Below are 25,269 nucleotides of genomic sequence, written 5' to 3'. Positions count from 1 at the left end.
ATGGCAAAATAAACAAATCTGTAATTGATTTAATAAGAATATATTACTAACTTTGACTATTAGCATAATACTATCATTATTTCGTAAAATAGTATATGTCTGTTACTAACTATTTCCTTTCAGCGAAAAAAAAACGCATTTCGGGATGCTACGCATTGGATGTTATCTTATTTTGAAATGTGACTTTTGTTATAATCTGGATATAAATTTATGACGATTCAGACGCTGGATTTAACAGAAATAAATAAAGGACTTATGGCATAATCAATGTGACATGAAGGTTTAGAATGTTGTTAATTTGTTTCAATGTTTAAGCGGCTTCCGGTCATAACTGGTATATTCTACAACATTCATTGCGTGTATTTCAATTACACCTACATAGGTCTCTATGCAGGAAAACTGTTATTTTGAGTACGTAATTGCGCCTACCTGTCTGTTGTGGTATGTTTGAAGGGTGTAAATGTCAGTTTTATTCAATCATATTGTCCATTTACAGTGCATCTAATCAAGTGAACTTTCAGCGTATGTATACATGTGTTACACGCATATTGTTAATTGGTTATGCTTGGCCGTAATAGTTCGCAAAGGAGATATGCGTAGTTTCGCATATAAAATCTGATTCATTTCATAAACATTTTTTTTTATATTCCATGACACCTATAATTAAATTGTTGTTTATGTCGAAAATGCCCGTTTGACTATTTTTTTTTCATTATTTTCTTGAACCATTTATCAACTTTTTTTGTAAATGAGCAGCAGTAGTAACAAAGGTCATAATTAGTGTAATATGTTTTCCGTAATAACTTTCATTAATGTTTGACATATCAAGGTCACGTGACCCTGTTATTGTTTCGACGTCAAAAACGTGTAAATAATAAATCCATGGCGACCTTATTTCTGCATATTAGAACAAAAAACCAATCCGAATACAAGCTTTACTTGTCGTGGTCAAGTTGCACTTGTTGTCTGTCATAACACTATTCAGTTAAAAAAAGAGATAAAAGGTAAGGAGAAATTTCCCCGGAAGCACAGAGCATAACATCCCAATCTCAGACATAGAGCCATGCATCGCAAATTAGGCCAACAACAAAAAATAGCTGTACATTTCGGACAAATATTGTAGACGAGTTGCTTCAAAAAATTCATCAACAAGTACATTTTAATTGTATGCAAAATACAGAAAGAGGATGGGGTGGTAAGGGGTAGATAAATAGAGGATATTTCTTTGTTTTGAGTTGATATGGTATATATACCATCGAGAAGTGATACAATTTTAATAATTTGCGCGAGTAAAAATGTTAAAATTTTATCACCACGAGATGAGATATATACCATATCCATTCAAAACCAAAAAAAAAAAAAAACTTTTTATTTTATGCTTATTCGGTGGCGAAGGGGGCGGAGCTATATCACCCACAGTGTGAGTGATAACCAGTGACTGATATGGAATTTATTTCGCTGATAGAATGCAGTATTTCAATAGTTAGCATAAAATAAAAGACCAAGTTCAAGGCAAACCATGATTTAAATGTGTGACTGCATAGGTTCGTAAAAATGGTTCCAAGCTTGTGGCCAAATGTTTGGCCATGCACGAAAAAACACGCTTTTACAAAGAGATATGCACAATCGCCTATAGCTTAGATAAAAGACAATTTCACAACACATACTGATAGATCATGAGATACTGTTTTTAACAGGTATCACTTGTAAACACCGAATTAGCTAAGATATATGTATTAATATATGGTAAACCGATATCTGTTTGTCAATTTATGTATTTGCTTCTATAAAGTTAGAGCAGTGAGAAAATGTTTCAAAGATATATTTATTTTGGTCTTGTTGGTCACGATGTATAATAATTATATTTGCGCAAAGATGTTGCACCTATCAAAGCCTATCGTGAACGCTTGGATGATATACGATCTAAGTTTATATTTATCAGTGGCATTGGTTAAGATATTACTTGTATACTGTATACGGTTTTTTTCCCCACCGTTTGTAAACTGACCTAGTAGTATCAAAGTGGAAGAATGAGTGAATAAGTCTTTTCATACGTATTTCTAAATTTGGATAGTAATTGATGTTGAATTGATAATATGAAATGTAACGTTTCTTCTTTAGTTTATACATACATATGATACAAAGCAGAAGCCAATAAATATTGCCTTGAATGCTTTAACACTTCAATTACCAGAAAGATTTGCAGGCTTTGCCCATATTTTCAATATATTGTATGTTGTAATATGCCCACTGTGATATTGCTGTACAAACTCGCATTTCCTTTGAAGTGATCACTGTTGATGTATTACAGTATATATGTATGAAACCCTGCTAATTTTTGACAGTTTGAAATGCATTACTTGTATTTGCTCTGTGCTCTCTATGCTTCAAGTCAGAGATATTTTATCAAAGTCATTTTGTATGCTAGACAAAGACTTGTCCTACTGTTAGTCCAATATTTTGTTTTTATTCAAAACACATCCAGACTGTTGATATAAACCTTAAGCATTATGCCAGCTTCAAGGACTGTATGGCCGCCCGTACTTTGACTGAGTGTTATTTCCTTTTCTGATCTTTTTTATTATCGACTCCATTCAAAGTTCCACTTAAATGGGTGCTAGGGGACGTGAGGGGTGTTTCATATTTTATTACTAGTCATTAACAGACTTAGTCAACTCGAGTCCGCTATCATTTTGCTTGGCTGCATTGGTCTCTTCCAATGGAACTTCTCATAGAATTTGTTGTGATGAATATTTTATATTTATTTATTTCAAGAGTTTACTGCTTTAACAATTCTTTCAATTTAATGATAAATATACAACATCTTCCCAAATTTGTTCGAATAGCGCAATAATTAAAACAATTATGTGACCGTTTTAGAAGACGGCCAGACATGAACTTCTTGAAACATAAAAAAATGCAACATTATAACCTGAGGCACTTCATAGTTAACTTTTGTACGCACTCGGCGGCTGGAATTCTTGAGCATGAAATATCGTTTAAGCTTTTTTGATATAAGACTTCCGAAGTTTCCTTGTCACAATTCTGACATTAAATACTTTACTGCTGAGGTGTAGTAAAATCATAAAAATATTTTTAAAATTCTACATAACAAGTGATATATGACTAGGAGTGGCATACTTATTTTTATTAATGAATGTATCTATTGTATATTTCACTTATATCAATATACACTTATATCACCTCGGACGTTTATACTGTTTCAGAAGTCAGATCTTTTTAACAGACTCATAATATAAAAGCCGTTATCTGACAAAATCGCGAAAATATGTGACGAAACGTTTAGTCAAAAATCCTATAGGTTAAAAGTCAGTAATTCAAATCCTTCTTTGTTTCATATAAAAAAACGACAACTTCAGATCGTCTTTACGTATCTTTAGAGAACATCACTTTTTCCTACACCTATTTTTCATGAAAGTTCTATCACAAACTAACGAAAAAATGAAAAGAAATTCAGGGGGTTAGTAGTCATGAAAGCAGCAGTTGTGGTCTGTCCTAAATGCGCATATTGCTCTGTCCGCGCAATAACCTACTCGTTGATCTGCAACATGCAGTGGTATATGAACATGAACCGTCTCATTCAGTAGAATGATTCTAGTAGTGAAATGGTGATTAAGCACTCGTTCTACACGAATTTGCGCGAAATGGAAAATAGGATCATTTTATGACTTCTTCGATAACACGACACATTTCGACGAATTACTGACCTTATTCTATAAGCTTTTTAGTGGTTCTTTTTTTAGTAAACTCTCTCAGAATCAATAATAATAACAATATTCAAGATAAATATTGAAATAATAATGGTTAAAAACATTCGGAAACGTAAAAAAAAATACATAAGTAGTGTATTGCAAAATATGTGTGTAGAATTTCAGACGAAATATTTACTGGCTTTATCTCCTACGTTAATTTTTCTCAGGATGAAGTAAAGCCTTAACATGTGATTTATTATATACAAATGCAGTTTCCTTATATAGTATTTTAAGTGAATATCTGTCATGAATGAAAGGTTTATGTCATCTGCACGACTACTTATATAAAGGGTAAATAAAGAATTATTTACTAATTATGTAATTTAGATACAAAACGGATCTTAAAGGGATTCGCATGTAATAGATTCATGATTAATCTATTCTGTTTTACTAAATTGATTATAGGACACAGAAAGGACCCTTTCGTCTGATGAAAACTTTCTATGATAGTCGCTATGACTTTATGAGAAGTCGCGAAAACATGTAACAAATCGTCTAATAAAAAAATTGACGACAAATCTAATCAACTTACCTTGACCGTAGTAAAAATGAGGAATGTCCAAACCGTAATGTGGAATATGTAGTATTTTTATGTAATATTCTAACTTCACATACTTAAGTCATGTTAAGAACTTGCGTTAACGAATCAACTAATATAGGTCACATTAAATATAATTCAGTTTACAGGAAGATCTTCTGGAAGAATAAAAGGCAACCAAGCAAAATAATACCAGACTTTGTTAGATTGGGACTGTTCATGAGCAGTAATGAAATGTTCAACATCCCTCACTCCCACTGACATCGTCTTCATTCTATACATGGAGGGTGACGTCACTATTTCTCTACGTATATGCGAACGTAGTGTAAAATGCACCGCTTAGCGAACTGTACGTGTTCCATCTGTAACGCTGCACCGCACTTATACTGGTGCAGTGTACGGTTAATGAAATTATTAGAAGATCCTTTAGGAAAATAGAACAAATGCAGAACTCCAAATAGCTTTTTTTCCAGTCTAGTTTTCATTTCTATTAAATTTTAAACACAATTTTATTTTCCCTTTTAGTGTTACAGCCTTGTTGATCTGGTTTACATTTCTTATTTGGCATATGGTGCTTATTTCTGTTAAGTATTATGCAAACTTTAATGGTCATTTTTAGTGTCATCCTTTAATGGTTTCACACTTTGTAAATGACACACTTTCGAAGTGATGGCACACCTATGTGTATATACAAATGTTCCATAGGCAAATAGTTGTTTCCTGTGCACAAATTGAAAACATAATTAACTAAATTGCACAAGGGCCGACATTTTGTTTAACTTGACTTATTTATTTAAGACCCACGTTTAAACAAATATATACGTGCTCATAAAAGACGGACGTGTATTTATTTTTTGTCAAAAATAAATTTGGTTATTTTCGTAAGAAACCCGTATGATTTATAAGAAGACGTCAAAACGCATGTGTTAAGGATGAAATATAATATATGTAAATCATTGTAGGTAATGAGGTCAAGGTCATCTAGATCAAGTACTTAAGAGATTCAAAAAAGCACTTGTCATCTTGCTATAAATAAATTTGGAATAACTACAAATCATTGGCTGATTTACTTCTTATTCTGTCTGCAGTGTTGTTTAAAGCCACTATTGCCACAAATCATCGGCTGATTTACTTATTTATACAAACTCTATAGTCACATGAATTAGGAATAAGGTAAGGTGTAAGTACAGATAAGAGTATCAGGCAGATTTTTCTCACTTTTAAAAGTTTCTTGGTTTGGAATTATTGCGAAATTAGGTGCAAACTGAATATCAAATTAATGCTTTAATAGCTTGACAGTCTGACAAGTTGTCGTTTATAACATTCTCATATTTGAACATTGATATTTAACTTCTAGACAAGTTTTATTAATTGTTAAATGATTAATTTATACTGCATTGTTACATCATATGTCGTGAAACATCCGGTGCAATTAGCATATGTCCGATTTGAACATATATATGTCATTTGAACAAAAAGACTTTAACCTGTCTTTACACAATTTAGAAATGCTGAAGACGTAAAACGAACATCAATATATTGCTTTAAACAGTTGGCTGCATCCAGAGATCATATTGCAGAATGTCTTTACAGTCACTAACTACAGAGATCGTTTGGCAGAATGCCTTAAAAATTTATTACATCCAAAAATCATAACGCAGAATACCTTAACTATATACAGTGACCATACTGCAGAATGTCTTGAACAACTCACTACATCCAGAGATCATACTGTAAAATGCATTAAACAAGCCATTACATACAAATATCATATTCGATTACTTCTTTTTCGGAGAAGTCGGATTTCTTTCGCCTTTAAAAGTTCTTTTATGACGATATTTTCAATTTCATTCAGGCTTTATAACACAATTGTATCATTTATATTATAGTTTTAAGTGTAAATGTGATTATTAGAGTTGCATCGAGAAATATGCACTCATTCGTTCGCGGACTAATATTGCGTTCCTGAAGTTGCGCAATATTTCCGCTGCAGAACTCATGCATATCTCTCGATACAAATCTAATAACCTATAATTAGAATTCGTGAGGTTGGTGGTGCGCCATTAATGAAATTAAATTCCCAAATTGTATTTTTCCAAAAACGGTTCCAAAGCGGTGCCCTAATGGATGGGTCCCTTTGTTTTGTCATCCTTGTCTGTATGTTTGACTTTGTGTATGTGTGTGTGTATGTGTGTGTTTTTAGTCGAGTGAAAAACAATACAAGAAACAATTCTAGTAATTCGAATGCTTTATATAACAGGTAAACACGTTTTCATTGTTGTTTCTTCAAATTCTAGGTGTCGTAGATGTAATCGTAAACATATCATAATCTTGACATTTAAAAGAAGATTGATATGAAACATTGGACAAAAATGACCTTCTGAATAGACTTGTTCTTTTGTCTTCTGTGTATTCTTATATCTGTCTTAAGGTTGGAACAGCTCGAAAAAAGGTCTTAAAATGCTTTCCTTGTCTGCTCCGTGTTTTTGTTACCTTCATTCCGATTTATATCTGAGTTCGTATAATTGTTATTATAAGATAGTTGATTGCGTTTGGCAAATTCCCACTCCTTCTTCCTCAATGTGGAAGTCATGAACGATGAAAACATGTTATAAATACTGCACTTTTTTGAACGAGTCTTTATTCCATTCCAATTTTTTTTTTATTAAACTTGGTATTAATATTAATCACAATATTGCGTTATGCTGTGCTTAGTACTCATCCGTTTTTCTACTAAGTCAAGGTTTTGAAGCTGTCATCGAGACTTTCATTCTCTACTTTTTGGTTCGGTCGTTATGTCACTTTTTTTCTGATATTATTTTAATGGTTGGTTTTAGAAGAAGTTATCAGATATAACTCGCTAGAACTTTTCTACAAGGTCAAGGTCATAAGATGTCAAACAAGTTTTTGATAACTTATTCTCTGTTTTAGGGTAAATCTGTATAGTCGAGGTGGTCAAAGAGTTTGACACTTCTGAGCTCAACCATACCCTTAATTATTAAAAGCCTGATTTTATTTAAGGCTTGCAGGAATAATTAGAACAGCATTGCTATTGATACTGCTTTCTCAGTGGCCTCTTGTGTAAAGTTCTCAACCGGTTTCCTTGGTCGAACAAAGTTATAGCCAAATACTATCTACTGTTTATACTTTTTATTGAAAAAGGTAATGACTGGATTTTCCCAAAAGTGTCCTTGTATCAAACTTGTTCCATTTGCTCAAGTCTATCAAATAGTTCATTAACTTATTTATACTGTGGCATATCCCTTAAAGGCGCATCCGATAGTTTCCATTGCGCATCTTTGTGCGCAAAGTTTATTTTAATATTCCCGTTTGGCTGTTACAGTTGGAAAATTAATATTTTTTGTAAAAGGGAAACAATAAGGATTTGACATATAATATATGCGCCACGAAGTGTAGCCTTTTGGTCTTGTTTAATAGTTGTTGTTTTGAGCCAGACGTATGTATCTGATATCAAAGCATGATTCCTTTATAGAATAATGTATTTCGGTTTCAAAATTTGTTCATCTGTTGTACTGCTACTCACATCACAACAATATAAACACAGATTTTTATCGTATTTATTTTATTTGTTATGCTTTGGTTTTTCTATTTTTTGAGGGTCTGCTCCCTTGAATGTTAGTATTATTGCCATCGTATTTATTGTATTTGTCATGCTTTGAAAGAAAATTATTGTTTTCTTTTTTTGTGGGTCTGCTCCCTTGAATGTTAATATCTCAAATTTTGTCACCGCAGAACGATCATTTTTACACTTACGTGTAGTTTTAGTATGCAGGAAAGGTACAGGGAAATTTAGAATATGGTAAAAATTTCACCTACGCACAAAACTTCATATTATCTTGACTCAACCAAATATATTATTTCCGTGTCGCGTAAATCATATAATCTTGGACAACCAAAAGTATAACTTTACGTGTTGCACAAACTTCATATAATCTTTATCCATGAACAAAAAATACTATTTTATGTAATTCATATTTATTTCAGTATTCATCCCGACCAGTCACCATTGTCAAAGACATATAAAAAGAGCACGTTAACAAATTGAATTAACAGATGAATTAACTTTGAAATCAGAAAAATCCTAATAACGGGTTGTATGCCACGTATGGATGATAGTGCACGACAGAAAGAAACCATCTGTCAGTTTTGTATGCCTTTACTTTGCTTGCATTCTCCGTCTTTGCAAAGAAAGGGACGGATAAAAACATCATTGATGCTATAAATATATGAGCGTAGACAAAAATCAACTTAGAAGTTCAAGTGCCAGTGTTATAGCTTTTGTTTATACACTGCATTTTTATCATTCATTTTTTTGTTGATATTATTTTCTACTGTTCGTTTGCCTTGAATGATTATTTTGAAAGCTATAAAACTCGGAAATATAAACATCTCCATACCAAGGAATGTCTGTTACTATAAACACGGTTACTTTATAGCCAAGATGTCTGAAAACCTCAGAAAAAATATTTCAATTCAAACATCAAAAATAAGGTCATACAAGTAAATGTCATAACATAAAAAATAAAAGCTGTATACATTTACTTTGATGATATAATTACTCATTCACACGTCATACTAAAGACAGTCTAGATATTAAGTTGACAGGTTTTCATAAAAACATATGTAGTATTTATGAATATTTGTCTTTTACATTTGTAAAGTGTGTTTATGAACAACAAGAGGTGACTGCAGTTTTGTTTAAAAATGTAAAGATAAATATTTTTCAAAAGTTGACATTTAATCTTTGTGTTGACATACAGTCTGGCACTATCTAATATAGTCAATGTCTTTCGGAAAAAGAAATGTTATTTTGCATTAAATGTGCTTGTTTTGTTAAACAAAATAAGTTACAACTTTTTTTATATACCTAAATAAATTCTGTCAAAAATACGTCATTATTTCACAAGGAAATACGAACAGGCAGAAAAATCCGTATTGTACCTTTGGTATTGTATGTTGCAGGACTACTTTCATTAAATATGCACGACCTTACGCAGTTCTGTTTAAAGTGCACACTAAAACTACACTCGTCGATAATCATTGAAAATTTCTTCATAACGAATTCTACAAAAAGGAAAGCTGATGAAATCTTTTTACAAATTGTCACAAAAAAAAGACATACAAAAGACGCACATAAAGTCTGTATCATGACTACCGTTATGGGAAAATTATTCACACACAAACAAATTACTTGGTGACAGGTGATTAACATTGTCCATTTGGTACTTACGGAATGTTATAACATCAAGCATGGGTCATTTTTTATGATTTTATACATTTGCATATTTCACGGTCATGTCATTAATAAAGACCTGTAGTACACTGTTCGTTGCTGTAGGCGGTCAGTTCTTACATAGATCGAATAAGCAAAATACATAAACAATGCCTTGGCACACACAAATCGGTAAAAGCAGTCAATAAAAAAATGCAAACAAAAACAAAATTATAAAAAGTGCAAAAAAAAACGAAATATAACGCACTTAACATAGTATAAAATTCTGTTGTTTTCTTTGATGTTATACATGTATCTAGTAATAAAAGCAAAAATATTCACACTGGTCTGATCATAAATGCCCTTTCTGTAAAAGATGTCATTCAAAGAGTGTTATGGTAGAAAATCTAGCGACTGTCAAGTGCATTCGGTATATAATAAAAAGGAATTCCGCTATTATTAACAACATTGAATTTTTTTTCTTCAGTTGTTGTTTCTTTAGCTCACCTGTCACATAGTGACAAGGTGAGCTTTTGTGATCACCCTTCGTCCGTCGTCCGTCGTCAGTCTGTGCGTCCGTCCGTCTCGTGCGTCCGTGCGTGCGTCAACAATTTCTTGTCTGCACGATAGTGGTTTCATTAATGATTTTATTTTAACCAAACTTGCACACAACTTGTATCACCATAAGATCTCGGTTCCTTTCTTGAACTGGCCAGATCCCGTCATGGGTTCAAGAGTTATGGCCCCTGAAAGGGCCAAAATTAGGTATTTTGACGTTGTCTGCACAATAGCAACTTTATTTATGATTTGATTTTTACCAAACTGGCACACAACTTGTATCACCATAAGATCTTCGATCCTTTCTTGAACTGGCCAGATTCCATTATGGGTTCCAGAGTTATGGCCCCTGAAAGGGCCAGAATTAGCTATTTTGACCTTGTCTGCACAATAGCAGCTTCTTTTATGATTTTATTTTAACCAATCTTGCACACAACTTGTATCACTATAAGATCTTGGATCCTTTCTTGAACTGGCGAGATTCCATTATGGGTTCCAGAGTTATGGCCCCTGAAAGGGCTAGAATCAGCTATTTTGACCTTGTCTGCACAATAGCAGCTTCATTTATGATTTTGTTTTAACCAAACTTGCACACAACTTGTATCACTATAAGATCTTGGATCCTTTCTTGAACTGGCGAGATTCCATTATGGGTCCCAGAGTTATGGCCCCTGAAAGGGCCAGAATTAACTATTTTGACCTTGTCTGCACAATAGCAGCTTCATTTATGATTTGAATTTAATCAAACTTGCACAAAACTTGTGTCGCTATAAGATCTCATTTCTTTTGTTGGACTGGCCAGACCCCTTAATGTGTTCCAGAGTTATGGCCCCTGAAAGGCCAAAATTAGCTATTTTGACCTTGTCTGCACAATAGCAGCTTCATTTATGATTTGATTTTAACCAAATTTGCACACAACTTGTATCACCACAAGATCTTGGATCCTTTCTTGAACTGGCCAGATTCCATCATGGGTTCCAGAGTTATGGCCCCTTAAAGGTCCAAAATTGGCTATTTTGGCTTTTGCAGCCATATAGAGACTTCATTTATGGTTTTATTTGATACAAACTTCCAAAATATCTTCAACAACAATAAATCTTGGATTCCATGACAAATCAGATCCAATCGTAGGTTATTTTATATCTGATTACCTCCCCTGATTGTAATCAAAATGGATTTATATCAGTAAGTACTTATAGGACTTATTTGAAATTTCATTATTGTCATTAGTTGGACTGAGCCAATCAGGGTAGATAACTATGGACATATGTTGTGTCAAATTACCTCCCTTTATTTCAAATTAAAATTGGTATATCTTCGTAACTAATGAAGATACTGATCTGAAATTTCATTTATGTCAACAGATTCCTTCTTTTGTTCACTTACAATAATTTTCTTTTTAATAACTTCCCTTTTACGTTACTATAAATGGCTTACTTTTAGTAACTTTTTTATTATTGGCTAAAACCGAGACCACTTTTCTGTGGTACAACATGGATGGTACCTCCAATTTTTAGGTGTATTTTGACATATCTGTACCTTTTAAGAATTTTTCTTTCTTTTTGGTTAACTTTCTTCCCTTTGTTGTTCCTATCCTTTGGACTTAGATATTTTTTCTGAGGACAAGAAGTGCAATGATAACAGGTGAGCGATATAGGGCCATCATGGCCCTCTTGTTTTTTTTTGTTAGATACAACCTTATGTAAATCATATGTATACAATAGAATATACAATATACAAGTATTGTTCAAACAATATTAGATTTAAAGGATTTTTACTCTACTTTGACTCGCGCAAATCAAAATATCTCTCCAACTTTTCAAAAATATCAAACAATTAACAACCATATAACGCATTTACCAGATTAAAACGGAGATTAATTCAGCAAATAGTCGTGAGCATTGTGTCATAAAATTGTCTTCTAAAATAGAAACGGTATAAGAGCATAATAAATAATATCATTTTGTCATAAACATGTCGTTGTTTATATCCGCCATACTACAATCTGTTTTAAGGTTTTGAGTTTTTGCCAGAAGTTTTTAGCTGAGAGTTTTATTTGTCGTTATATATTCGTAACTTTTAAGTTTGTGTAATGTATGCTAGAGAATAAGTGAAATTGTATTAACTTTGGTCTGATAAGAGAGTTAGTTAATAGCATTTCCTCTCTACTCTTTTGTAAGATACAGGCACTGTATATGCCATTTTTGGCTGTTTAGATTTAAAGACCCACCATATAATAACTTATTCTTTTATGTGCCCATGATGGTAACTATACATAATTTGCATGAACAAATTAAGAAGAACCAGTATCTATTTGATAACTGACAGTTGCAGTTACTAGGCCAAGACTGTGTGTTTAATTTCTAAACTGTTTATTGAATTAATGAAGCAGTGTGCACAGTATTTGATATTAACCCTTACCCTGCTAAATTTCTATAATGAACTTGTCCATCTTTCAATTTGGACAGTACCATTACCTGTTAAAAGGGGTGTTTACCAAAAAAGATACTGACTGAATAGGGAACAGTGCAGACCATGATCAGACTGCACGGATGTGCAGGCTGATCTTGGTCTGCACTGGTCGCAAAGGCAGAATCACTTGCCGCCAGCAGACTAAGGGTTAAGTAAGATAAATTTAGACAGTTACTTATAAAACTATACTGAAAGGAGAATGACTGAATAAGTAAGCAGAGGAAGTGAAAACGTATTTATTCAGGAATGACCTAAATTGTCACAATCAACTTGTAACATAGCTGTATTATTATTATTATTATTATTATACCAGATTTATATAGCGCCCTTTTCATGATCAATTTCACGTTCAAAGGCGCTTTATATAGTTTAAATGCAGCATCACAGTGCGCATAATTTATCCTCTACTAGTACAGACACAGAGCGATCTGACTAGAGGGACAGAGTGAGACAAAGCCCCCACGACAGAGAGATCAGAAATCAGATACAGGCTTGTCCGGCTAACTTAGCCTAGCTCGTTGCGAATAGACAGCCTGGTTCTTTAACGTGCCCAGTGTATAGCACTGATACACGCAAGGATTGCCTGGGTTCCTGACCAGTACACCTCTAGTTGGGTGGGAAACACTGAAAAGCGTTTCTGAAAATTCCCGAGTAACTGCCGGGAATCGAACCCCCGACCTCAGGATTGGAAGGCCAGTGTGCAAACCACTGAGCTATCCGTCCATTAGGTATTATACTTGTATTAACAGAAAATGATTTTCACGAAGTTCATTATGGTTAGAAAAAGTAGGTCATTATGTTGTGGTGGGTCTTTAACACGCTCTAAGACCACTGCTGGTTAGTATGGATATTCTGCGCATCTCTATGGCAGGAAATACATACTTTAATATATTGTTTAAGCGGAAGCAATCACTCTGTTGTAGCCTGAATAGAAACTTTAATCTGAAATTTCATGATACTCTTTAATTAACAAACATCCTATGATGAAAAATAAATCTTAGTTCCCCGGTTTGTTTTATCGATATCTAAATAAGCATTATACTGATATAACCTTAATTGCATTGAATTGTATTGTATTGTATTGTTTGTATTGTATTGTATTGTTTGTATTGTATTGTATTGTATTGTATTGTATTGTATTGTATGGTATGGTATGGTATGGTATGGTTTGGTATGGTATGGTATTGTATTGTATTGTATTGTACTGAACCGAATTCAGTTCAGTTCTATCCTGTTCTATTCTATTCTGTTCTGTTCTATTCAGTATACGTGCTCATCTACATGCTTAAACATTGCTTTGTTATTCAATTTCATACAGAGCAATTTGTTATAATAAAATAATAAATTCGTTATGTCGAATACCTTTACTTCTTCACTGAATATCTTCCACTGGACCACGCATAAATAGCAAAAGCTATAACGTATTCTTAAATCATAATTATTTCTGACTTTCTGACTTAATTATTCTCCGCGTCAATCTTTTGAAATGATCTATAGTGTGAACTGTCGCTATAATTTTTCATGAAACAAAACTAGGACAAACAAGAATATTGAAATGCAACGTGTTTAAATCATCCCTGTACAATGCAAAGGCCATTTGACTGTTTTAGTTGAACAAGCCAAGTAGAAATAAAAATTCCTAATAATACTACATTTATTTTGGAACTCTGCAAAGATCTGCAATCTTGACTGTATACAAAATATGTCATATCATACAAATGCCCTGGTAAAACTAAACAGGTGTTTTTCTCTATAAATTACGAGTTACTTGGGGAGGTAAAAGCAAAGATAATCAAAGCATTGAGATGTCTGGTGGTTGCGGGTTTTGCTAGATTTATTTTCACTTTAAATGCCAATCTATAAATATACATGTATAAGAAACAAATACTAATATGCCTCATATCTAAGATAAACTCTTCCTGACCTTACATGAACAGCTGGAAGTCAGTGATGTAACCATGGCTGGAATACCTAATCATTGACAGATCTTATATAATCTAAATGGCCAGTGTGCATGGATAGAGGATGAATAAGAACTGCTTGATCATTGATAATTCATCCGCATTGTTCATGAATGGGACTACTTTGTGTAGCACATGAACATCCTTTGGATGTGATTTGGAATCAAATAAAGATGCTACATGATTGTCAGAAATACACTTAACTTTGGTAGCGGGATAAACCCGCAACCAAAAGTAAGACAGTACTTATTGCTCTTTAACTGTGTCCTACGGAGAATTCGTGTCCCGCGGGGTACTTTTGTCCCTCTTGGTGCTCGTATGATAGCTGTATTGATTTTTCAAGGGAACTAACTCTGAAATAATTCAAATAAGTGTCAGTCGTTTTTGTACAATCAAGCTTAAATAAAGTGTAAGACTCACATTTAACATTTCGTCACCTTAGCGCAAAAAGTGAGTAAGTCCATCTTTAAGTCAATGGAGTTATCCACATTTCGCACTGAATTGACGATTTGTTGTCATAAAAACATATGTCGTGTTGTGTTCCATAGTGTAAATAAAGGCTGCGGAAAAAGGCAGAATCCCCCGAAAGTTACGACATACTCGTATATATTGTGGTATTTTATAACAACATATAAGCACTAACATATTGTTTGTATTTCACCTTATATTATGTCGCATTTTCCTTGTGTTCAGATAATAATAATAATAATAATAATTTTATTTTAAGAAGGTGACATATTAAGAGTACATAGTATACATACAACTTATTTCCAATATGGCCTTCTGTTTGATGAGACCCGATAATTGCTTAGACCGGTTGTAAACAGTTATTGATTTAATAATATTTTATTCTATTTCAACAACTTCAAATAACTACATACACTGTAGAAAAACGTATAAACACATATGAATAAGAAAGCTTGTCGTATTTTCTTTACTGGTTAGTAAATTGCGCTCCTTGATCATGTGTATACATAAAGGTGAGTGGGGTCTCTATTTCAGCACTGACTGTCAACTATGTGCGGAGCCAAGCTGCCAAGTCAGCAACTGGTAAGCTTGGAGGTGATGGCTACGGAAAAAAAGAGATTTGAACTGACACAGACTTTTTTTGTGCTATTTATTTTAAGCAGTTTTATATTTCAGATGGCGGTGGCTGTTAAAATAATTATAATAAGCTTCCCTTTAACGCTTTTAATTATGCTTTCTGTTTGGTTCTCAGGATTAAAACATGTTACTTGGTGAATAAGAAAGAATCACCAGGTATATGTCCTATTCGTTCATATTCTGCAATTTGGTGATTTCATAACGTAGCACGATTGAGCATTGTTAACGTGCAGTAATGAATTCTGTCACCATGTAATTTGTCTGCAAGAGCAATATTGTGTATCTTTTTTAATTTTCAATCAGGTGTTGGGTCGTCATCGTTAAATGTGGCACTTCCTGTCCAATTCGGTATCTTTTAAATAAGCAAACCTTTTGTCGAAGAACTCTGAATCGGCTTTCTGATATTTGTGTTCTAACGAAAAACGACGTCTTTCCATTTTTTCTAACATAGAAAATACTTTTCAAAAACGAATTGAGTTTCTTTCAAGGAAGGTGAGTAAAGGAATTCTTCTTTTTATAGATTTGCAGGCCTGTTTTACCTTTCAGCCACAACAGATGCTTAATGCGCGGCTGACACAAACACGTTGGTAAGATTAAGGTAGCCTTAGTGGCGGTTTCAATGTTTGATGACGCAAACACATGCTAGAGATTTCATTTTACAGATTGTTTGTACTGAGATAGGAAAATCTTTAGGACTACTGGTTGTGTTAATAGCTATACTGATTGTAGTGTTTCGCCTGGAGTTTGCAATGAAATTGTCAGGAATGGATACATGTGCTGTGTCAAAGTCTGTGCTTTGGATTTGTCAAACCTTTCTTCCTGTTAAATACAGTTGCGAGCGCTTTATTGTCAATGAATCGTAGTTCTGGTATAAAATGGCAAAGCGAACAAAACCAGGGTGCTACTTTCGTCCAATGCTTTAGTAAAACGGCTTTCTGTCACTTTTCAGCAATTCAAGAGATAATTTGATTACTAGTATTGTTTAGTTGGTTTCTTTTTTAATCAGGCTTTACATCAAGCCTACCCAACTGCTAATAGTTATGAATCAACACTTTGCACATTCGCTATTATGATATAATTATGATATAAACGCACGTCAGTTACTGACGTCTTTTGATAGATTACCCTTTAAGTTGACAGACAATGATAGGGTTTTTTAACAATTAATTATCAGTATTTTGGCAAATATAATATGACAGTTGTACAATCGTGTTTCTTGAAGTTTTATCTTACGTCAACAAATCAAATCGCTTTATAAAGCCCTTTAAAAAGCAACTGGTAAGAAATTGTAATGGGAAACGAAAATGAAATGAAATCCACACGAAAATGGATGTCAGCAAGGTAAACTTCAGTGTTGAATGAATTATCGGGTGTTGCATATCATTGGTAACTAATCAGGATGCCAGCAAGGTAACCTTGATTATTTTATGAAATATTAAGTCCAGTACATCAATGAATATGAAAGCAGATTCCAACAAGACAGACTTTATTATTGAAAGAATCACCAAGTCCAGCACATCAGTGGATATGAAAGCAGGTGTCAGGAAGATAGACGTTGCAGGAAGCATCGAGTTCAGCACATCAATAGATACGAACGCAGATGTCAGAAAGATAGACTTAGTATTCAAGGAAACATTAATGGATACGACAGCAGATGTAGGGAAGACGTACTTATTTACCTAAACCTAACCCTAAGCACCGAGTTCAGCACATCAAAGGACACGACAGCAGATGTCAGAAAGATAGACTTAGTATTCAAGGAAGTAAGAAAGATAGACATCAGTGGATACGAACGCAGATGTAGGGAATACATACTTATTGTTCCAGGAAGTATTGAGTGGATACGAAAGCAGATATCAGGAAGACATACTTATTGTTCTAGAAAGTACTGAGTCCAGCACATCAGTGGATACGAAAGCAGATGTCAGAAAGATAGACTTATTGTTCAAGGAAGTACCGAGTGAAGCACATCAGAGGATACGAAAGCAGATGTCAGAAAGATAGACTTAGTATTCAAGGAAGTACCTAGTCCAGCACATCAATGGACACGAAATGAGATATCAGCAAAGTAGATTTTTTTCTTGCAGAAAGTATCGAGTCCTGCACAACAATGGATACGAAAGAAGCAAGGTAGACTTTTGTGTTTAATTGAGTATCAAGACCAGCATATCAGTTGATGCGACAGAATGTAGGTTTGCATGTGGAATGCAGTATAAAGATAAGCATATAAGTGGATAAGAAAGCAACTGTCAGCAATTAGACAGGTGCGTTTAATGGAATATGTAGTCTAGCACGTCAACGAAAGGAAAAGCAGATGTCAGCATGGTAGACGTGCGTGTTGGATGAAGTATATCTAATATTTCTGTTGTAGAAAGCAGCTGATGTATAAGCGGTTTTAGCTTTTTGTAGATTTACAGTGTAATGGTTTATTTATGTTGGTTTGGAATGCATTCTCCAGACTTTGAAGCTTTGCAAGAATGATGCTTGTGTTCGACATGCACCGTTTACAGGTATACCTAATACGGTATATGAACTTTTGAAAACTCCCGGTGTATATAAACATCTAACACTTTATTTTTCAGCCGTGACAGTCGACCAGGGCCAGGCACAAACAACTGGTGAGCGAGAGAATGAGTGGGAAGGTAACGGGGAATCATGTTCAACAACACAAAGGAAAACGAATGTTTTATTTGCAAAAATAATAATAAATTAGATTTTTTCTTTCATTCATGCATTACAACTTTTTGAATACAAAGTATACAATTTTGTGTGTGAAAATGTGTTGGTACTTGCACATAACAATCAGCAGTATATCTGTGATTTATAGACTTTTCTTAAATGAAAGTTTGCATTTCATTCTAAAACATTTTATTTGATAAAACAAAAAGTATTTATACTATTTGGTTTTCCATCAGTTTTCCTTTGTTTATCAGCGTTATTTTTCATATTTTGAGTGGACATCCGTTGAATGCAGGACATGCCCTTCTCGTCGGCGAAGACCATTACACTGTATAAGACCAAATATCTGTACATGTATATTGTTTTCTCAGTCATTGCTAAACAAATGTATTATGTAAACTGCCATTTAAAGAATTTTCATGTGAGATATGTTGTACGCAACACCATTAAGAACGCCATTAAGAACGCAAATATTTGCGTATTTCGTTATTTTATTCACTGTGTAAAACAATTTACCGCAAATGGTATATAAAAATTTCCTTCAAAAAACATTTCTGTGTAAAACTGATGTTATTATTGTTGTAATGAGTGTTTTGGCATGAGATTAGAGATGTGTTAACAAGGAGATTACGTGTTTAATTAAAAGAAGTCTGCAAGGAAACCGCTTTCGGGCATACGTTTAATTTAACGTTGTTCACGTTTACGCTAGAACAGCGTTGACTCATGTTTATTTCATGTTAAAGCATCTGAAACAATCTTTTCATTTCAATAGCAATAATTTCAATAAAATATATCTGTAAACTATATTTGAAATAATTCTGTTTAATACGGAAATGTGAAACTTTCGTTTTTTATGGCGAGAAGTCTATATGTAACTTTGATTGCACTTCATTTTCGTACTGGTACGAATGCCTTCGTACAAATGCCTGAGAAAACAATAACATGTTATATTGGTCGTATGAGAGTTTTTGACTGACCCCGCTGATATTTTGGACATGATAAGATATTATAGTTTAACACATCGGTGTATATTTACTGTGTCAATGAGGTTGTATATGCACTTTTTGTATACCTATCACTTTGTCTGAGATATCCTTAGCCGAAGGGTGATCGAAATGTTGGCGAAATAAAAAGTTCTCCTTTTAAGGTTTTTACAAAGTAGCGTGGGGTGTTGCAAATGTTTTAGTCTCCCATGAGCAATATCAATTTTCCGTGAACCCCATAGTGTAGAATGAATACGTCTAAAGGCAATTCGAAGTGTTATGTATTTTATCATAATCATGGACACTTGGTCTCAGACTTGGGGTTAGAATACGCACAAATATACAGATTGGTCGGAAACAACTGGTCGTATTACGTAAGAGCAAGGTCTCATTTTTTGGGTGGAACGATCAATGAAATTTCATTTTTAAAGAAGGTCGACCGTTTTAACGTACGGGTAGTTTTAACGCAGGGTTCTACAGTATTTCGTTACGTTTTAAACAAGCAAGTACATTTCACACGAGTGCATATGCCCTCATACAGTCACAAAGAGCTTGTTGTGCCTAACATTAAGGTGTCTGTACTTTATTTTGGTAGAAAAACATACATTCATAACATTAGCGTAGAACAGTACCACTTAATGGTTGAAAATATAACAATATAACTTGTAAAAGAAAAAATGTAGAATGGTTAATGGAAAATAAAGGTTATGGAGCGTAATATTTGATACAAGAGCAAGTTTAGGTGTTAGTAGTAGCTGCATTATTGTATTAACCTAGTAAAAATGGTTCCACTTACTGGAATTGAATTGTTGTCCTACATACAGTAACGTTAACGACGTTACGGAAGAAATATTCAGTGCTGTTGGAGGAGATGGGATGTGGGTGCACTTTTTTTCAAAAGGTTTTAAAAAAAATATTCATATATACTGAACACGTTTTGTAGGCAATCGAAAAAATGGAACTTTGATGATAAAGTTTGGAAAACATCTATTCACACCGTTACTTTTATAATAAAATGTATTCAGATTAACTTGATCCCCAACTAACGTTGCTTTTCTTTAAATTTATTTGTCTACAAGGAATTCAGTTTGAACGAAAAGATATTTGCCACATAGTCTCATGACCTCTTCCGTCTAAAGCAGTTTTAAATGTTGAAATAATGCATAACATGGCATTATAAGCGGCTCATTTATTTGAAAGATTTGTACATAGGCGGTAACATAAATAATCTGATAATTTAAAGGTCCATTACTAAGGGAAAGTGAGGTGGCAATTTTTTTCATAGCCAGTGCATAGACTTCTGCGAGACACTAAATAATGAAGATTGGCAGGTCAAAATTTACAGAAGGTCTTTGGAACTCAAAGAAATGTATGTGTATTATGTTGAAATTTCAGTGAATCGACAGAATGACCCCCCCCAGGTCTTTTTAACTTTCTTCATACTTCATAGAAAAATAATTGTACATATACTGCGATTTATTTCGAATTTCTACATAACAACTTTCATTTTCCAATAAAATGAAATAGTTTCTGTGCTTTTTAAAAGAAATTAAAATGTTCACTTTCCTTAGTATTGGACCTTTAAACAGAATACCAAAGAAGAATATTTTGAAATATTTTTTGGTCAAAATAAGTTGTGTATTTCTATGATTTTCTTTAGCGAATATAAAATGGTGGTTCTTTATCTATGCAAACTGTTGATATACTGCTATCTTAACTTATTCATATACCCCTGTAATATTTCGAATATTAAGAATATGTATCATTTGTAATATATGAGCTGCACCACGAGAAAACCAACATAGTGCATTTGCGACCAGCATTGATCCAGACCAGCCTGCGCTTCCGCGCAGTCTGGTCAGGATCCATGTTGTTCGCTTTCAAAGCCTATTGCAATTAGAGAAACCGTTAGCGAACAGCATGGATCCTGACCAGACTGCGCAGATGCGGATGCTGGTCACAAATGCACTATGTTGGTTTTCTCACGGTGCGGCTCAATTATGTACTGAATGTTCGTTTTATTTAAAATCATCAAAAACAAACATTTTGACCGGCCTTAATGCCGTATAAACATTTGTAATATTGTTGTAAAATATTGATAACTACCTTTGTTTTGTATCATTATTGTAGGAACAATTCATTAAAACATTTACTGTGATTTATCGTCCTTAGAAAATTGTAGTGTGCAGTTCGTTTTGAAATTTCAAGCCTTACCTTGCTAAATTCATAATGGACGGGTCCATCTTCCAATTTGGACAGTAACTGTTAATAGGGGTGCTTACCAAAAAATACTGGCTGAATAGCGAACAGTGCAGATCATGATCAGACTGCACGGATGTGCAGGCTGATCATGATCTACACTGGTCGCAAAGGCAAAACCAATCGTGTCCAGCATGGTAAGGGTTAAAGGGGTATATCAATAAGTTAACGCGGTTTAAGATATAGAACTCTTAGCGTGAATACTAAATACAAAAAGAATGTTGCGGATTTCTCATGTAGTTTTGCATTTCATTTAGTGAAAACACGACAAACAAATATCATTTGCATTTCATTAAGTGAAAACACGACAAACAAATATCATTTGCATTTAATTTAGTGAAAACACGACAAACAAAAATCATTTGCATTTCATTAAGTGAAAACACGACAAACAAATATCATTTGCATTTCATTAAGTGAAAACACGACAAACAAATATCATTTGCATTTCATTTAGTGAAAACACAACAAACAAAAATCATTTGCATTTAATTTAGTGAAAACACGACAAACAAATATCATTTGCATTTCATTAAGTGAAAACACGACAAACACGACAAACAAATATCATTTGCATTTCATTTGGTGAAAAATCAATCATTTCGTAAGCAAAAATTTTGAGCAGCCTTTGTTAAATTAAATTCGTTTAGACATTTTAATACCAGGGCGTGGTTAAAAGAAAACATTTATGTAAGACAAAATGTAAGACTATCAGTCTAAATTTGACTGAAATAAATACATTTTAATAATGCATAACATTTTACAGAATGGCCATGCGTTTAATATCCGGTTTGAAAGTTTAAAAAAATGTTCATGCCTGTTTCAGACATTCAAATTAAATATTCTATGATAAGGTTACTGTAAATATTTAACAATTTTTATTTCTTTGTTGTAAGCATAGAAAAGACATTTAAGATTCATGCTGAATAAGGTAAATAAGCAATGAAATGTGCCGTTGTATGACAATATTATGTATTTTCCATGTCTATGTGACATTTATCATTCAACAGAGGCCTGTAATTTTGAATGCAGTAAAATTATATGAAAATTTTTATTCAGAGTTAAAACGGCAACAATTTTGATAACGCCGTGGATTGTTTTCAAGATGACAGTTTTATATATGTATTTGAACTGAAAATAAAAAAGTCTGGTATTCCAGTCTCATGATACAAATAAAATGCAACTGTCCCGTGAAGACCAGTTAGAACTGAAATTAGAACATGCCTATTTCATTGCCTTAGTACACTAAATAATGTTATGCGCGTATTAGTACATCTATGTTTATTTGTTTCATCATTTTTCTGTGGTATATAATTTAATCAAACCCGACATTTGTTTTTTTTTTGTTGTTTTTTTTTCCCCATTTTACAGCCTATATTTTTAGAAACTAAGATAGAATTTGAACATTGTGGTCATCATCAAAAGCATTACGTGTGTGCAATTTTAAAAACATTTCTCAATTTATATATCTTATAGTAAAATAAAACAATCAAAAGCAAAATTCATCATATTTTTATAATAAGTTCTCTGTTTTAATGCAAATCTAGAACTGTTCATATTGTAAGCTTTATAAAATGGTTGATAATTGTAGTTTCTGCTTAATTAATATAACTATTACAATGTTAACAAGCTCCAGTAACGGAGTAAGCGATAACGCAATTTAGAAGCAAAACCATTTGACAGTTAGTAATTGTTTAGGAATGTTTCGGGAAATGTATACTGTCAAATAAAAAGAAATATATCCAACATTAACTGTATTTTTTTCGACGACTTATTACCGCAGTATATGTTGAACACACATGTTCAAATATTACACATATAGATGTTATACCAAAGACTTTAATGCGTTAAGGTTTATGTAAAAGTGGCCTGTTACCTCTTCTCATGCGATGTTTAGGGCAGTTGCTAAATTATTTCTATGGGTTTTTGGACCGCAGATGTTCAGGACAAATAGGTGAAGCATTCAAAAAATGTTTCTATATTTAAAATATAAATGTTCCCTTTTAGCTAATGCCCATTTTACGTAATTCGTAGAAGAAATTTCCTTGTCCTATTTTCACATAGTTTATTCTTATTTTGTATCTAATTACGTACTTATAATTCTTTTTATTTTTCATTTAATTTTACCACAGGTCGTACTAACTTTTAAAGAAATACAATACAAACCAAGAAAAACATCTTTGACTTGGCCGTGCGATACCGGAATACTACGGGGATGTAATTAAATAAGGAAAACCAAAAAAAGTGTCTATTATTATCAAAATTGAAATTTTTACCGTCAAAAGTTTATTTATAGGGGGTACAAAGCAAAAATAATTCTTAAATTACAATGCCTGATTGGTAATTGGCCTTTCAACATGTAATCTCTACGCTTTCTTACTTTGAATTTATGGTGTAAAGTTGACATGCTGCAATGCATTTTAAGCACAAGTTCCCTTTAAAGGGTACTGAAGACTTCAAGACAATGGCTCTGTTTTCAACTTGACTGGTGTTGGTACCGTTATTTATTCTGCTTTTTATGTTCCTGTTGTTACGTCACCAATTTTTATATTGTTTTCATATAATGAAAGATTATCATTTTGAACACTCCGTTCGCTCTTATGTTCCAATACAGTATCTGTTTTTGTGTGGTCTGCGTGTGTGACTGTCCCCACTACTGCTTTTTTCACTATTTCTTTTTGTTTCTTATTTCAAATATAGCTAGAGTACCTCTTTGTTCTGACATCCTGCTAAATAACTTTTGAAAACGAGAGGAATTTACAAACTACTTTACATGAACCTTAATGGCTTACTACTAATGCGGTGCACTGTCAATTTTCCTGTTTAGCGATGAAAATCTTATACTAGTACAAAACTTTATTAGATAAACATTTTATGTGTATTTACTTTTACTATTCATCCGCCGCTGAGAAATGTACAAAAAAAAGCCACTCATACTAACAATAGGATTTCCTGTCTGTAAACGTGATTAAAATTTCTAGAACTAATGTTTTACATTGCAAGGCAAAGTTATCATGAGCATATTGCAAATGGGTTTGATGGTCCAGCAAATTTTCTCGTCTGCTTGAAGTGTTTATATAACAACTATCACTTTATTTATTGGTAAAAAGATAACATTAATATTTATTCCAATAATGTACTAGTAAAAACCATCACCAATTTCAATTTATTGTGTACATTAGAGGTAGTAAAATGGTCATTTATCTGCTTGCTTTTTCCAAGCTTGCATTTTATATGTTTATATACACAGAAGTTATTCTTGTGGTGCAAAAAATAATTATATTCCAGATTTAGCTGAAATACTGGTTTAGGTAATTCTTATCCAGGAATTTTTATGTTTAATTATATCTTATGCTGAGAGAATAATAATTCCCATTCTAATATATATATGGCAATAACAATAACAAGTACTTTGTGTCAAATCTTATTGTGTTTTAATACTTGTTTTTACAAAAATACTTCTCTCACATGTTGTTCCTCGTTATTCTGTACCTTTGGGCTCATACATTAAATGATGGTAGTGCACCTGTAATGAAACTCGGCATTTTTCGTGCGATTTCGCAGTTACGGAGAATGCCGAACTCGCAGTTACGGAGAATGCCGAACTAGCAGTTACGGAGAATGCCGAACTCGCATGCGGAGAATATGGAAACGAACGGAAATTGCCGATTTTCAAAACGTGGCCACTAACATTATATACAAAACGGTT

At 33.3% G+C, this 25,269-nt stretch overlaps 1 protein-coding gene across 4 annotated transcripts in view; it reads left to right on the top strand.

Moving 5' to 3' along the window:
• The window catches only part of LOC123559881 (proteoglycan 4-like), a 32,406-nt gene that overhangs the window by 446 nt on the left and 6,691 nt on the right, over nucleotides 1-25,269 (top strand). The window contains exons 2-3 of one of the 4 annotated variants that reach the window (XM_053552162.1): nucleotides 15,538-15,585; nucleotides 18,222-18,281. In XM_053552162.1, the coding sequence (XP_053408137.1) occupies nucleotides 15,538-15,585; nucleotides 18,222-18,281 (108 nt within the window). The remainder of the gene's footprint in view (nucleotides 1-15,537; nucleotides 15,586-18,221; nucleotides 18,282-25,269) is intronic. The other 3 variants (XM_045352003.2, XM_053552163.1, XM_045352004.2) reach the window with 3 other exon arrangements.

This window comes from Mercenaria mercenaria, chromosome 10 (genome assembly GCF_021730395.1).
Source record: "Mercenaria mercenaria strain notata chromosome 10, MADL_Memer_1, whole genome shotgun sequence".
Classification (NCBI taxonomy): domain Eukaryota; kingdom Metazoa; phylum Mollusca; class Bivalvia; order Venerida; family Veneridae; genus Mercenaria; species Mercenaria mercenaria.
Note: the sequence above shows the minus strand (reverse complement) of the source record. Positions and strands in the feature narration are given on the sequence as shown.